Consider the following 15,863-nt stretch of genomic DNA (forward strand, 5'->3'; position numbering starts at 1 on the left):
AATTTTTTTTTTTTTTTTTTTTTTTTTTGTGCAGAAAAATGCCCTAAATTCCTTTTTCCCACCCAACAGCCCTTTTTACGTCTTTGGTTTACATTAAAAATAAAAATAAATAAATAAACCTATTCCCTGGGGTTTTTCTTTCTTGGTTTAAAAACGTCCCATTTACCTCTTTATTCTATAAAAAAAATCCTCCTTTTCCTTTCCAGAAATATATAAATATATAAACCCCATTTATTTGGAGGAGGGGAAGGTCAGGAAAAAAAAAAAAAAAAAAAAAAAATTACTTTTCACCTAAAAGCCCCTTAAACCTGTTTGATTTTCATCAAAAATCATTTATTATTTGTTTCATTCTAAGCTAAGGGGCCTCTTTACTGTAAAAAGATCCTTTTTACCTATTTTGGGGGGAAAATAGCTATTGCTAACTGTGTTAGTAGGAATTTCTATGGCAAGTTTCTGCTGATTTTTTTTTATTTATTTATTTTATTTTTATTTTTATTTTTTCTGGTGCTTCCCCCTTGACTTTTCTGCTGAAATCACTGTATTCAGGCCGACCTTATCCTCCTTTCCCTGAACTTTTTAACTTCAGTTTTCTTCAGCAAAATGCCGCTATTCTTCGTATTTCGGTTCTTGTGCTATAATTTATGTGGAAAAACCCATTCACTGCATGCTTTAAAAACTATGAGGGAAAAATAAAGATGAAAATAAACCTCAAAACTTTCTACTGCAATTTCTGCATCAAAAGCTTTTTTTTTTTTTTAACTTTTTTTTTAGTTTTTCTGAACTTCTTAACTGTGTATTTCTGCAACAGCAACAAGAAAAAACTTTATTTCCTACTTCCCTACTTTCAGAAATTTCAGCTGCAATTTCTGCAACAACAACAAAAACATTTATTTCCTATTTTTCATTTCTCAGAACTTTCTCCTCAAAGATTCTGCTAGGGGAAAAATACTTTTTTTTTTTTTTTTTTTTTTTTCACAAATTTATATTTTAATTTTTTAAGAAAAAAAAAAAAAAAAAAAGATTTAATTCAGATTTTTTTTTTTTTCCTGCAGAATTCTCTACTATAATTTCTGCAGCCAAACCCACTGTTTTCCCCCATTTTTTCCAGGTCTTTCGGCCGCAACTTTTCGCGGCAAGGAATTCTTCGTCGCCTTCCCGCAGAACAACGAGAAAGCCACCCGCCCCGACATCAAGCTCCTCATCACCTCCTACTTCGACTCCACCCAAGTGACGGTGACGACGAACAACGACACCCTCAACGATACCGTCACCCTCGGGAAAGACGAGACGTTTTCCTTCCACATCCCCAGTTCCCTGGAGCTCATCGGGAGCCGGATTTCACAAAAAAGCATCTTGGTCAAGTCCACCAAGGACATCTCCATGGTCTTCACCAGCTCCAAGCCCTACAGCATCGGTGCCACCGCGGTTTTGCCCGTCAACAAGCTGGGCACTGAGTACTACGTGGTGACGCCAGATGCCAGATCAAAAGATGGCTGGAAACAATTCGTGGTGGTGGCTGGGAAGACCACGACCTTCATCTCCATCACCTTCAAGGGCAGTGCTTATTTCAGAGGGACGACTTACTCCCCCGGCTCAGTTCTCCGTGTCTCCTTGGAGCCATACCAGAGCTTGCAGCTGCAAAGCACCGATGATCTGTCGGGCACCAAGATCACGTCGGACAACGTCGTGGCTGTCCTCAGCGGACACACCTGCGTGAAGATGCGCACGGACTGTGACTACGTGGTGGAGCAGCTCCTGCCAGTCACCGCGTGGGGGGACACCTACGTCGTCCCCCCCAACCCGCTGCAGAAGGTCAACGATTATGTCTATGTTGTGGCGGCTGAGAAAACCTCCATTTCCTACCACTTGGGTGATTCAGCTTCCACAAAGGACATCTTGGCTGGTGAGGTCTACAAATTCGAGGTGAGTCAAAATTCACCATTCTACGTGAGCGCTTCGGCTGCAATTCAGGTGGTTTTCTTCTTCACTGGTGCCAAAAAAGGCTCACTGAGGCAAGACCCTTTCCTACTCAACATCCCACCCATCATCAGCTATTGCTCGTCCTACTGGGTCAACAGCCTGAATGAGTACAAGAACTACGCGCTCATCATCGCCAGGAAGGCGGATGCACACGCCATCACTGTCAACCAGAAGACATTCAAGAGCTCGTGGCACGAAGTTCCCGGCTCGGACTTCTCCTGGACCACGCTCAGCATCAGCAAGACGTCTGAGATCCAGAGCGCTGAGTACCACCCTGCGACCTTTGGGCTACTGGTCTTTGGCTTCTACAGTTACAGAGGCTTTGGCTTCACCGGCCTTTGTTCCACGTGTAAGTAGGGCTCAACGCGTGGTGATGTGGCTGTGAGATGGTGGCTTCTTGTTCTGTGGAACCACAGAGAGGTTGACCTCTGGAGGCCAGCTGGTCCAACCCATGCTCAAGCAGGTCACCCAGGGTCACGTCCAGATCCTCCAAGGAGGAGACTCCACCACCTTACTGGGTTGGAGCCAGTGCTCCATCACCAGCACAATGATGTTCTTCCTGATGTTCACCTGGAACCCATTGTGTTCCTGTCCCTGGGGGATGCTCTGTCCCACCATCCAGCTGTAATGATTTATATCTTCATTAATGCGATTAATATCTTCATATTAATATATTCATATGAAGATATTAAACAGGACCTGGTATTAACCCTTGGGGTATTCCACTAATTACTGGCCTCCAACCTACTGACCCTTCTATGCTTCGTTCCCACCATTGTGCCTTGCAGACCACTGGCTTTTCTCACGGATGCTTCTGCTTTTCCTTACCATCTATTTTCTTTCTCAGCGACTTATTCCACGCTTTCCTGTGCCGACATCGTCTGCAAGGAGCAGGAGAGGTGCAAGATGGTGGAAGGAGTGCCCACGTGCATCCAGGAAACGTTCTCAACCTGCTGGGCCACCGGCGATCCCCACTACCTTACCTTTGACGGGAAGACCTTTGATTTCATGGGCACGTGCACCTACACCATGACCAAGAGCTGCAACATGGACCCAGACCTGCCTGTCTTCAGTGTCGAGGCCAAAAACGAGCACAGGGTTAACCCCAAAGTCTCCTACGTCGGCGTCGTGATTGTCCACGTCTACAACATTACCATTACTGTGGTCAGGTCCGAGGACGGGTTTGTGAGGGTACGCATGGAAAAAAATTAAGAAATCCAAAGAAATACTGTGGTGTTTCACTAGAATAACATATTTCCTGTGTGTGAGCAGGTGATGCTACCATGCGGGCATTTCTTGCGTGGCAGGAAAATTGCCTTTGCCACCTTGGCCTTAGTGTGGGTGGAACCAATGCCGTCTTCACATCTTCTGAAGGAAAATGGTGTTGCCTTGATCCCACCTGTTTTTTTTTTGGTCTTGGCTGATTGTTAGATTTCTGCACAAGGAGAGGGGAAAACTGGGGATGGTGGAGGGGAAATGCGTGTTTTTTTTTGTTGTTGTTGTTTTGTTTTGTTTTTGTATTTTTTCTTGAATTTGAGACTCACAACTTGCAAGAAAACACCTCGAAATTCAACCTATCTCATTTCTCACCTTGCATCTGATTCATTCCCCTTCCAGGTGAACAACCACTACTCCCGCCTCCCCATCTCCCTCGCCCAAGGGAAGCTCCAGCTGCAGCAGAAGGGCAGGTCCGTCCTGATTAAAACCGACTTCCTGCTGAATGTCCTGTACGACTGGGATGACCACTTGGTGGTGAAGATCCCCAGCGCGCTGGCCAACGAAGTGTGCGGGATGTGTGGCAACAGCAACGGCAACCCCCAGGATGATGCTCTGCTGCCCAACGGGGAGGCAGCGCAGAACACCGAGGATCTGGGCTGGGGCTGGAAGGTGCACGATAACAGCAACAACTGCTTTGACAGCTGCATGGGCGAGTGCAAGCGGTGCCCACGGGATGAGGAGAAGAAGTACAAGGTGGAGGCGTTGTGTGGGTTGCTCAGCCAAAGCCCGGGGCCCTTCCAGCGCTGCCACGCTGCCATCAACCCCAAGAACTACCTGAACAACTGCGTCTACGACCTTTGTGTCAATGATGGGCTCCATACCATGCTGTGCCAAGCCCTGAAAGCCTACGCAGATGACTGCCGGGAAGAGGGAATCATTGTTGATGACTGGAGGACGCCAGCGCATTGTCGTGAGTAGCTCTTGGTTGGCAAAAAATCCTCCCTTTGGGCGAGCAAGTTGCCGTGGTGCTAATTAGGGTGGGCGGAATTAAGGTGAGATGGGGTGGGAACGGGCAGAGAATGGGTATGAATCAACTGTGATTGCACCAATGAGGATGGTTGACCCTCTGAAGTGGGTCACTTTGAATCAGGCTGCCACAAAACTGCCTGAAAAAGCTGAGTTCCATGAAAAGAGGGCTAGAAAAATTAATAAGGCAAGTCCCCATAGAGGCTCCCAGAAAGCCCATGAAGTCCATGTGGGCTCCCAAAAATCCACACAGAAAGCTCATAAAATCCATGTGGGCTCCCAGAAGTCCACGCAAAAAGCCCATAAAGTCCACATGGGCTCCCAAAAGTCCATGTGAACTCCCAAAAATCCATGCAGAAAGCCCATAAAGTCCACAGGGCCTCCAGGAAGCCCACGGGGGGCTACTAAAAGTCCACGTAGATACTCTTCCCTTTCTGCTTCACTTCCTTACTGCCGAGGAGCAACCCACTCATAGTGACTGTGATGTCCTGTCCCTTCAACAGCTCTGTCCTGCCCGGAGAACAGCAACTACACGTCTTGTGGCAGTGCCTGCCCCGCTACCTGCAACAATGCCGCAATGCCGGCCGACTGCAGTGCCTCAACCTGCGTGGAGACCTGCGAGTGCCAGGAGGGCTTCGTGTTGGACGCTGGCAAGTGCATCCCCCAGGCCGAATGTGGCTGCGTCTTCGAGGGCCGCCTGCACGGCCTCGGCGAGGAGTTTTGGGGCGACAACACCTGCACGAAGCGTTGCGTCTGCGACGCGGCCACGCGGACGGCCGTATGCCGCAAGGCCAGCTGCCATGCCCAGGAAGAGTGCCGGGTGGAGCAGGGCATCCAGGGTTGCTACCCCATGAGCTACGGGAACTGCACGGCGTATGGCACCACTCACTACAAGGACTTTGACGGTGGGAGGTTCATCTTCCAGGGCACGTGCGTCTACCAGTTCACCGGCTTGTGCAAGAAGAGCCAAGACCTGGTGGATTTCCAGGTGCTGGTGCAGAACAACCACCAGGATGACCAACTTCTGTCCTCCATCACTCTCGTGAAGGTCAAAGTCTATGGGAAAAGCATTGTGATCAGCCAGAAGGACCCCAACAAAATCACTGTGAGTTTAGCAAACATTTCTTTATCCCATTTCTACATTCACTTCCTGCTCCTCACCCCAGCCTCCTTTTCCCATTTTTACTCTTCCACCTTCATGCCTCATTTTTTCCCCCCTGTATTGGATAAGGCTGAATATTCTTCTCCAACCATGCTGCTGATATCCAGAGCTACCAGGTCTGCTTACCCTGCATTAATCAAGATTTAATTGCCTAAATATTAGGTCTTCATTCAAGGTCTTCACCTCAACTAGGAGCTCAGTTATGTGATAAGCCAAGGCACCGTTCATCTCAAAGGTGGTGGGGTGGGCATCTCTGTCTGGGGCAGATGATTCAATATGAGAAGTCTTCTAAATCAATTTTAGATCTGAAAAGTCTTCTAAACAACTTGGGTGCTTTAGATGGAGACCAAATTCCAGGTATCTGAGGCAGCATGAAAACACAATTTGTCTTTACAGATGGGTAGAGATTTTTTAATTTATTTTTTTTTTTTTTTTTTGCTTTTGCCCCCAGGTCAACAACCAATTGGCCAACTTACCATACCACCACAAGAGGAAGATCTCGGTCTACAGAAGTGGGCAGGATGCGGTGGTGAAGACTGACTTTGGCCTCACCGTCACCTACGACTGGCAGAGCCAAGTCACCGTGGTGGTGCCTAGCACTTACACGGATGCCCTGTGTGGCCTCTGCGGGAACTACAACGGGGACATGAGTGATGACATGATGATGAAGGATGGTCAAACGACAATAGACCCCGACGCCCTCGGGCAGAGCTGGAAGGTGACTGACGTCCCGGGTTGCGTGGAGCTGTCGAAGGAGCAATGCCCCACCCTGATGGAGGCCATGAGGCAGCAGGAGGTTGCAGAGAAGGGTTGTGGGCTCATCTCGAAAGTGGACGGGCCCTTCGCAGCCTGCCACGCTCAGGTGGACCCCTTCAAATACGTCCAAAACTGCGTGCACGATTTTTGCCTCTTCCCAGACCAGGAAGCTGTGGTGTGCCAGCAGATCAGCCACTACGCCGCCACCTGCCAAGCCGCCGGCATCACCATTGGGAGTTGGAGGACAGACGATTTCTGCAGTAAGCTGGGACAGTTGGAGGGGTTTTTGGCTTCACAAAGGGTCATGAGCATCAAAGGGAGCCCCAGTCCTGGGACAGACCCCAAGTGAGATGAACCAGAGGTGGGAATGGTCTCACTTGGTGTTTTATCCCACACAAAGTCCATCTTGGACCCATTGCCACTGTCCACAGCCAATGCACACCCTCATCCAACTACGGTGGGCAAACGATTTGGTCCTGATAAGAACCAATTCTTGGCTAAAATGAGAGTCGAGGCTAATTGCCTGGGTTGCTTAGAGGTCAAATCTTTATAAAATGCACCAAAAATCTCTGTATTAAGGGAGAGGGACTGGTGTCGAAACTCAATTAGGAACCTAACGTGGTAGCAATTGTGTTGCTTGACGGAATAATGGGGAAAAAATGGATGGTTCGGGGGTTTAAACCCCCACTGAAAAGGGCTGAGACCTCCCTTATGGACATCTCTTCCCTTGTGTCCACAGCAAGCAAGAGATGAGATTTAACCATAAAACAATTGGGTGAAAAAAGCCTACTTCTAGCCAACCTCATCTCTGGGCCCAACTCTCTCCAGTTAGAGGAAACCTCTTGGATCTGGCCCGTAATTTCCTTGCTCCTAACGACCCCCCTTGTCCTGTGGCAGGTATTTTGTGTCCTGCAAACAGCCACTACGAGCTCTGCTCCCAGAGCTGTAGCCACATCTGCAGCAGCATTTACACCTCGGTGAAGTGCTCTGAGCTCTGCAGGGAGGAATGCGTGTGCAACGAAGGCTTCGTGCTCAGTGGCGATGAGTGCGTCCCCTTGACCCAGTGCGGATGCCTCTACCAGGACTTCTACTACAAGCTGGGGGAGACTTTCCACCCCACCAAGCAGGAGAAATGCCAGTGCCAGGAAAACGGCTCTGTGCTCTGCGAGGCAGTTCCTGACACCGATGAGACCGAATGCAAAGTTGTCGACGGCGTCACCCAGTGCCAATCTGCCACCCTGGGGACCTGCACGGTCACCGGTGACCGCAGCTATGTGTCCTTCGATGGGTTGGCCTTTGAAATCCCCGGCACCTGCTCCTACATCCTCACTGAGACCTGTGCCGGTGATGACAGCGTGAAATCCTTCGTCGTGAAAATCAAGAAGGATGCCCGGCAGAAAAGGAAGGTCTCCACCATCCAAGCTTTGTCCATTGAAGTCTACGGGCTCACGTTGACCATGGCACGGGGCAAGACGGGAACAGTCATGGTAAGGAGGAAGTTGGTGGCCCAACATGGGCGCGAACATGCTGGTGACAAAGTCTCCAGCCTAACGTTGACTTTGGCATCAAGACAGAGGGGACAGCCTGGTAGAGTTGTGCTTCATGCTCAACCTCTTCTTGGTTGCAAGCTGGTGTCAAAGTCTACAGGCTTTGGCATGAAGCAAGAACTGAATGGTCCAAGTAAGGCCAAATTTGGGGCTCGCCACTTTTTGGGTGCAAACACGAGAGATCCAAATTTTTTTCCTTGATGGAGAGAAGAACTTACCTTTATGTCCAACAGAAAGCCATTTTAATCCCCACTTCACCTTCCAGTTGCCAACTGGGAGCCATAAATTCATAAAAACGTTGGTTGGAAGGTGTCTCCCCCGATGTTTTTTTTTTGCTCCTACCCCCGCGTCCTCCTCCCTGAGGCTCACCATGGGATTTCTCTCTCTGTCCCAGGTGGACTCCATATTCTACAACCTCCCGGTCAACCTGAGCGGGGGACGGGTCCAGGTGTACCAACATGGGATGGGCGTCCTTCTTCAGACCGACTTCGGCCTCTTTGTATACTACGACCTCCTCCACCATGTGAGGGTCACAGCCCCCCAGAGCTACAAGGGCCACCTCTGTGGGCTCTGTGGCAACAACAACGGGCAACAAGATGACGATCATTTCCTCCCCGATGGCTACAACGCCACCGATGTGACCGCCTTTGGCTCTGCCTGGAAAACACCCGAGGTGGCTTGCAGTGACGACTGCTCCAAAGATGACTGCCCGGTCTGCACGGAGAAGAAGCAGGAGGTCTTCCAGAAACCCAACTACTGTGGCATCCTCGTGGTCCCTGAGGGTCCCTTTTCCTCCTGCTACGACGTCATCAACCCAGCCCCGTATTTCGACGCCTGCATCCGTGACCTCTGCCTCACCGACGGCAACACCAACGTCCTCTGCCAGAGCATCCAGAGCTACGTATCCACCTGCCAAGATGCCGGCGTCACCATCGAGGCGTGGAGGAAACCTTCCTTCTGCCGTAAGTGGGGGTCACAGGTGGGAACCGTCCTCCACGGTCCGGAATTCACACCCCGTTGGGATGAATTGAAGAATAAATTCAGAGGGGCGGCGTCTTGAGAGCTGAAGCACCATCAAAGCGTGGTGTTGGGATGATGATGGTGGCATGAAAATACTGGGGGAAAAAATGTGAGGGGGCGTTTTGATTGGTGCTTTGAGTAAGCGGGGGTAGACTTTGCAATGCCAATAAGATGCACTTTTGTTGGCATTGAGGGTGAATGGAAAAAGCCAACACAAGTATCAGTGGGGTGGGTTTTGGTTCCCCTCGGGGACAAATCGGAAAAGCCAACCCAAGCCCCTGTGGGGTGGATTTTCACCAATGTTGGGGCTCCACCGTCTCCCTCGGGTGCAACCCTGGGCTGCCCAACCTTCATGTTGGGGACAATCATCCTTTTCCTTCCAGCCTTGAGTTGCCCGGCCGACAGCAGCTACTCCCTGTGCACCAACCACTGCAGCAACAGCTGCGTGGGGCTCGTGGATGCCTCCAAATGCCCCCAAAAATGCACCGAAGGCTGCCGCTGCAACGAAGGGTACACATTTGACGGGAATGCCTGTGTCCCCAAGGACAAATGTGGATGTTTTGTGGACGGGATATACTATAAGGTAATCAAGTCTCGAGGCTGGGGGGGACTTTGGGTTTTCTTAATCAATTTTATTTGGTTTTATTCTTCCCGCCTGCATAGCAGGCACAAAGCACCTTGCACAAAGAAAAACACAAAATCTTCCATCCGCCAAGTGATTCTGCTCTTCATTATGGAGAAAACTGAGGCATTTTCACATCTTTTCATCGCTTGGTTTAAAAGTGCTAGCACAGCCGGGGATGCCTGCGGATAGATGTGATGCATTCCACAGCTGAAGGTGCTAAATAATATATTTTTCCTTTAGGGAAGGTGAAAAAAGGCAGATTTTATTTTTATTATTATTATTTTTTGTCCCAAACTCCTGCCTTGCAACAAAAGCAAGACATCCTTCAGCAATTTTGCCTCCTGCAAGCTGCGTATTTGCTCCGGTAGATCTCAATGCATTTTTTTTTTCCCCTTTTTGAGCACATTAAGACCAAAAAAAAAAAAAAGAGCACTCTTCCGTGTCTCAGCTGACCTGATTTTTCTCTCTGCAGGAGAACGTGGAAGAAACATTAAGTTCTTAAATTTCCCACATTTTTCTAAATATCCTAATCACCCCAAATCAGCTCCTTTTGGAGCAAAAATCAGTGGATAAATAGAAAGGAGGCTTTTTTCTTTTTCCAAGAGGGAGGCAGTTTTTCTAATAACGGGTGGATTAAGGATCTGGTCCCCGGGTTTTATTTCCACATTTTTATGCATTTACGCCTTGTGATTTGCACTTCTCATCGCAACGTTTGCAACCTCCCACCCTGCAGCCCCATGAGTCGGTCGTGAAGGAGAACTGCCAGTTGCGTTGCACGTGCGTCCCCGGCAAGGGCTTGACCTGCGAGAGCCACGGTTGCAGCGATGATGAAACCTGTGAAATTCGGGACGGGGTCTTGGGTTGCATCAACCAAAGTAAGGAAAAATGGGGTTGTATGAGTTGGGCGGGGGGGGGGGGGAAGGGGTCTCTGAGCCAGAGAAGATCCTGGGGCTGGCTGGGATGCGTGGATAAAGGTGCAGGCTGAGGTGGGAACCCTACAGCAAGGGGGGATGGAGGACACAGATCCCATCTCAACACTAAGATGGTCAGGAATGTGCTGGGAGGATTTGGGAGAAACAAAGGGCTTCAGCAAAGCCACCTCTTTGCTTTGGGTCCACACATACGTCCAATTCTAACCATGGTGGCATCTTCTTGAAGGGCAGGAAGGATCTTGGGTAAGGATGAAACCAATCTTGATGCTTTTCCTCACGAAATGGAGGGGGGAGACAGCTGAAAAGGGGGGATTTGGGCTCAGGGGTGGGTTATTGTGCTCTGATTTGCATCTCAGAGCTGCCGAGCCTCTTAAAGCCCAAGGGGGGGCAGAAGATGCTTGGTAGACCTCAAGGTCAGTGAAGACGCTTAGTTTGCGTGATGACACGGGATGTGCTCCTCACCAGAACATCCCCCGGGGGCATTTCTTCTCCTTCCAGACCCCTGCAAAGCCCTTCAGTGCCGGCCCAAGGAGACGTGCAAACTCGAGGACGGCCAGGCCAAGTGCATCCCATCCCTGGTGGCCACCTGCTGGGGTTGGGGTGACCCCCACTACCACACCTTCGACAAGCACGATTTCGACTTCCAAGGCACCTGCACCTACACCATGGCCGAATCCTGTGGGAACGACACCAAGTTGGTGCCCTTCAAGGTGGAGGCCAAGAACAACATCCGAGGTGGGGTGAAATCCGTCTCCTACATCAGCTTGGCCAACATTGAGGTCTATGGCCAACAAATCTCCATCCGTCAAAGGGAAGTGGGCAAAATTAGGGTGAGTTGGCTTAAAACGGGCAGGACTGGCCTTTCTCCATCTCCTTTCACACCCGTCTCATCCCCACCTCCTTTCCTACCCACCCCTTCTTCCATCATGGCCAACATCACGTGCTCCATCAAGGCCACCGTCATTTTTGGCTGAATCAGCTGAGCCAAAACGTGAAGTTTTGAAATGCTGGGGTGCAAGGGGAATGCTCTGCCTCACATGGGGCACTGTGGGGTGGTTTTCTGCCCCCTGGGGAAGTCAAAAGGTGTGCAAGAAACCTCAAAGCAGGTGGGACAGCTCCAGGGGGTCTGCGATAGCAGCTGGTGTGCGTAAATTGGGTAAGGCAACGCCCAGCAAAAATGATTGCGCGTGGATGCAAAATAACTGCACACCCCAGGAGCACGCAGACCCGTGCACCACGCTCACATGTAATGCTCCCCCTCCCTAGGTGAACGGGGTGCAGACCCTGCTCCCGGTGAGCCTGGAGGACGGCAGGCTGGAGCTCTTCCATAGCGGGCTCACCGCCGTGCTGGAGACCGATTTCGGCCTCCGGGTGACGTACGACTGGAACTGGCACCTGGTCATCGAGCTCCCCAGCAGCTACTACAAGCACACCTGCGGCCTCTGCGGCAACTTCAACCTCAAGCCGGAGGACGACGTCCCCCAGCAGAGTGGCGACCTCACCGCCTCCATCGTGGATTGGGCCAAGGTCTGGAAAGCCCCCGACGATGACCCGTTTTGCTGGGATTTCTGTGAAGGCGACTGCCCCGTGTGCGAGGAGGAGAAGAAGGAGCTGTATGGTGGCAACCAGTATTGTGGCCTGATCAAAAAAAGCTTCCAGGGGCCCTTCAAGGCTTGCCACGATGTTGTCAAACCCAGGGATTTCTTCCGCAACTGCCTCTACGACGTGTGCATGAGCGACGGGGCAAAAAGCATCCTCTGCAAGGCGCTGGAGGCTTATGCATCCACCTGCAAAAAGCAAGGGGTCGTGGTGCACGACTGGAGGACCCCGTCGGGCTGCTGTGAGCAATGGGCTTCCTCCTCGCCGATGCGGTTTTGCAAAATAGGGGGAATATCCGGCATGGGATGATGCGTGCCGAGTGCTTGGCAAGTTTGCAAGGGGGGAGGGGGGGAATATTTAGCTCTGGGATGGTGCGCGCAAAATAATTGGTGCATTTGCAAAAGTCATCCATCCAGGGAGGGTTGCCTGCAAAGCATGCTCACACAATGCAATATCAATCCCCCAGGAGACCGCGTGCAAAGTAGTCGGGGTGCTTGCATGCCTCATGCGAGATGCGATGTTCATCCTCGGGATGTTGCATGAAAAATGCTTGGTGCTCACAAACACTTTGCAATGCATGCAACCCCGCTGCATTTCTGCCCACCCCTCAGCTAATTGCCCCCCTCTCCCCCCTTCCTCCTGCAGCATTACCCTGCCCGGAAAACAGCCACTACGAAGCTTGTGGCAACGCCTGCCCGGCCACCTGCACCAACCGGGACGCGCCCGCCTCTTGTACCCAGCCCTGCGTGGAGACCTGTGCTTGCAACCAGGGCTACGTCCTCAGCGGTGGCCAGTGCGTGGCGGTGGCCGACTGCGGTTGCACCCGCGACGGTCGCTACTACCAAGCCGGCGAGGAGTTTTGGGACGACGAGACCTGCCATTCCCGGTGCAGGTGCGACCCCGGTTTGGGCATGGTGGTGTGCAAGGAGACCAGCTGCAAGGCGGGCGAGCAGTGCGCCGTGGTGAAGGGCGTGCGGCGGTGCGTGGCCAAGGGTCGCTCCATCTGCGTGGCCACCGGGGACCCCCACTACACCACCTTCGACGGGCGCCGCTACGACTTCATGGGCACTTGCGTCTACCAGTTCGCCGCCCTCTGCTCCGAAGACCCCACCCTTGTCCCCTTCATGGTCACGGTGGAGAATAACAACCGGGGCAGCCGTGTGGTCTCCTACACCAAGGAGGTCACCTTGAAGGTCTACAACATGACCCTCAGCCTCAGCCAAGCAGACCCCCAGAAGCTCAAGGTAGGGAGGGGAAGGCATCCAGTTGCAGCAAGGCATCTGGTTGGGTTGCAAGCTCCTTGCGTGGTGCCTGGGCAGCTTGCATGCTCCTTGTGTGGCGTCCAGTTGGGTTGCAAGGTCATAGAAATCCAACGAGACATCTTACAGACCTGTTGCATGGCATCCAGTTGGGTTGCAAGCTCGTTGTGTGGCGTGTGGATGAGTTGCAAGGTCTTTGGAGACGTCCAGTTGGGTGTTGAGGGCATCAGGAGACGTCCAGTTGGGTGTCAAGGGCGCTGGGAGACATCTAGTTGGGTGTCAAGGGAGTTGGGAGACATCTAGTTGGGTGTCAAGGGTGTTGGGAGAAGTCTACTTGGGTATTGAGGGCGTCTGGAGACAACTGGCCATGGTTGCACAGTGTCCAATTGAACTGCGAGGTCATCATGAGACATCCAGTTGGATTTCAAGCTCGTTGGATGACACCTGGGTGGGTTGCACGCCCATCGCATGGCGTCCTCCTGCCCTTCCTCTCCCCTTCCAGGTCAACGGGGTCCTGGTGGACCTGCCCTTCACCCACGGCAACCAGCTCAGCGCCTACATCAGCGGCGTCCACGGCTTCATCAAGACCGACTTCGACGTCATCGTCACCTTCGACTGGCACAGCTACGCCAGGGTCATCCTCCCCAGCACCTACTCGCGGTCCGTCTGCGGGCTCTGCGGGAACGCCGACGGGAACCCCGAGGACGACTTCGCTTTGCCCGACGGCAGCTCGGTCACCGACGAAATCCAATTCGCCGACTCCTGGAAGGTGGCCGACGTCCCCGGCTGCTCGGCCGGTTGCACCAAGGATTGCCAAACTTGCACCGAAGCGGAGAAGCGCGCCTACCGCGGCGACAAGCACTGCGGGGTCCTGGTGAAGAAGCAAGGACCCTTCGCCGCCTGTCACAGCGCCATCGACCCGGCCCCCTACTTCGACGACTGCCTCTTCGACACGTGTCTCTACAAGGGGCACCAGGAAACCGTCTGCCGCGCCATCAGCGCCTACGTCACCGCCTGCCAGAGCCAGGGGATTCGCATCAAGCCGTGGCGCACGGCCGCCTTCTGCAGTACGTGGGGCTCGGCGCTGGGGGGGTTGCAAGGAGGCTTTGGGGCACGCGTGCACGGAGGGGTTTGGGGTCGCACGGAGGAATCGGGGTGTGCATGCAGGGAGGGTGTTGGGTTTGCGTGCACAAAGGGGTGTGGGGTCTACACGAAGAGTCTGGGGTTTGAGTGCATGGTTTGGGCTCACGTTTCTGCAGGGTTTGGGGATTGCAGGAAGGGATTTGGGGTCACATTTCTGCAGGGTTTGGGGTTTGCAGGAAGGGATTTGGGGTCACATTTCTGCAGGGTTTGGGGTTTGCAGGAAGGGATTTGGGATTGCATTTCTGGGGTATTTTGGAATTGCAGGAAGGGATTTGGGGTCACATTTCTGCAAGGTTTAGGGATTTCAGGAAGGGATTTGGGCTCACATTTCTGCAGGGTTTGGGGATCGCGTGGAGGGATTCGGGCACAGACAGACGTGTCCGATCCCATCTCGCCCCCCCTCCCGCAGGTCCCGTCTGCCCCCCGAACCAACACTACGAGCTCTGCGGCTCGTCCTGCCCGGCCACGTGCCACGGCCAGGCGGAGGACGAAGGCTGCGACGAATCGTCCCCGTGCACCGAGGGCTGCTTCTGCGACGCCGGCTTCCTGCAGAGCGGCGACCGCTGCGTCCCCCTGGCCCGCTGCGGCTGCTTGCACGACGGCCGCTACTACCAGCAGGGCGAGGAGTTTTTCTCCTGCCCGCGCTGCAGCCAGCGTTGCACCTGCCAAGGGAACGGGGAGGTGGAGTGCCAAGAGGCGAGCTGCGGCGAGGGGGAGTCGTGCATGGTGCAGGACGGCGTGCGGGGCTGCTACCCCAGCACCTGCGGGCGCTGCGAGGTGCTGGGCGCCGCTTCTTTCCGCACCTTCGACGGGCACTCGCTGCGTTTTGCTGGCTCCTGCACCTACACGCTGGCGGCGGCCGAAGCTGCCGGCCCCGAGGTGGAGCTGGTCCCCTTCATGGTGCGGGTGCAGAAGGACCACAGAGGGCCGGAGCCGCTCACCCAGCAGCTGCTGATCACCGTGCACGGCGTCACCGTCAGCATGAGCCGGGGGAAGCAGTGGGAGGTGAAGGTGAGGGGGGCCGGGCTTGGTGCAAGGGGTCCTTGGCGTGCACGTGGTCTGCGCGTACCTGGTTTGGCTCCTGCAGCCTGTTGGGATCCCGCGTGCACCCAAAGGCGTTGCTTGGAGGCGGAGAACTCCTGCATTGCGTCCCCACCAGGGTGCTGCTCGGGCTTGCGGCCCTGTTCCGGGTGCAAATCCCATTTCAGGCTGCAGAGCCCATTTCAAATGCAACCCCCCCCCCCACCCCCACCCCCCTTTTAATTGCAAATCTGTTTTAAATGCAAACCCCACTTTAGGTTGCAGAGCAGAGCATGCAACCCCCCACTTCAACCCCATTTCGGGTTGCAAAGCGCGCAGATGGGGTTTGCATTTAAAATTATGGGGTTTGGGGCTGCAGAGCATGCAATCCCCACTTTAGCTGCAACCCCATTTTGGGTTGCAGAGGACGCAACCCCCCCATTTTAAATGCAGATCCCCATTTAAGTGCAAACCCCCCTTTAAATGCAACCCCCCTTTCGGCTGCAACCCCACTTCAGATTGCAGAAGATGCAACCCCCCCTGCCTTTACCTCCACCCCCCCTTTACCTACAACCC

At 53.0% G+C, this 15,863-nt stretch overlaps 1 protein-coding gene across 1 annotated transcript in view; it reads left to right on the forward strand.

Annotated features, from left to right (window-relative positions):
- The window catches only part of LOC118160151 (IgGFc-binding protein-like), a gene marked incomplete at its 3' end in the record, with an annotated part of 18,029 nt that overhangs the window by 1,416 nt on the left and 750 nt on the right, over positions 1 to 15,863 (forward strand). Inside the window, exons 3-16 of the mRNA XM_035314689.1 lie at positions 1,109 to 2,329; positions 2,828 to 3,171; positions 3,598 to 4,168; positions 4,728 to 5,329; positions 5,838 to 6,402; positions 7,040 to 7,629; positions 8,084 to 8,651; positions 9,093 to 9,292; positions 10,068 to 10,209; positions 10,765 to 11,096; positions 11,533 to 12,106; positions 12,511 to 13,109; positions 13,627 to 14,191; positions 14,677 to 15,278. Coding sequence (XP_035170580.1) covers positions 1,109 to 2,329; positions 2,828 to 3,171; positions 3,598 to 4,168; positions 4,728 to 5,329; positions 5,838 to 6,402; positions 7,040 to 7,629; positions 8,084 to 8,651; positions 9,093 to 9,292; positions 10,068 to 10,209; positions 10,765 to 11,096; positions 11,533 to 12,106; positions 12,511 to 13,109; positions 13,627 to 14,191; positions 14,677 to 15,278 — 7,475 coding nt within the window. The remainder of the gene's footprint in view (positions 1 to 1,108; positions 2,330 to 2,827; positions 3,172 to 3,597; positions 4,169 to 4,727; positions 5,330 to 5,837; positions 6,403 to 7,039; positions 7,630 to 8,083; positions 8,652 to 9,092; positions 9,293 to 10,067; positions 10,210 to 10,764; positions 11,097 to 11,532; positions 12,107 to 12,510; positions 13,110 to 13,626; positions 14,192 to 14,676; positions 15,279 to 15,863) is intronic.

The sequence above is a fragment of the Oxyura jamaicensis genome, unplaced genomic scaffold, assembly GCF_011077185.1.
Source record: "Oxyura jamaicensis isolate SHBP4307 breed ruddy duck unplaced genomic scaffold, BPBGC_Ojam_1.0 oxyUn_random_OJ102133, whole genome shotgun sequence".
Classification (NCBI taxonomy): domain Eukaryota; kingdom Metazoa; phylum Chordata; class Aves; order Anseriformes; family Anatidae; genus Oxyura; species Oxyura jamaicensis.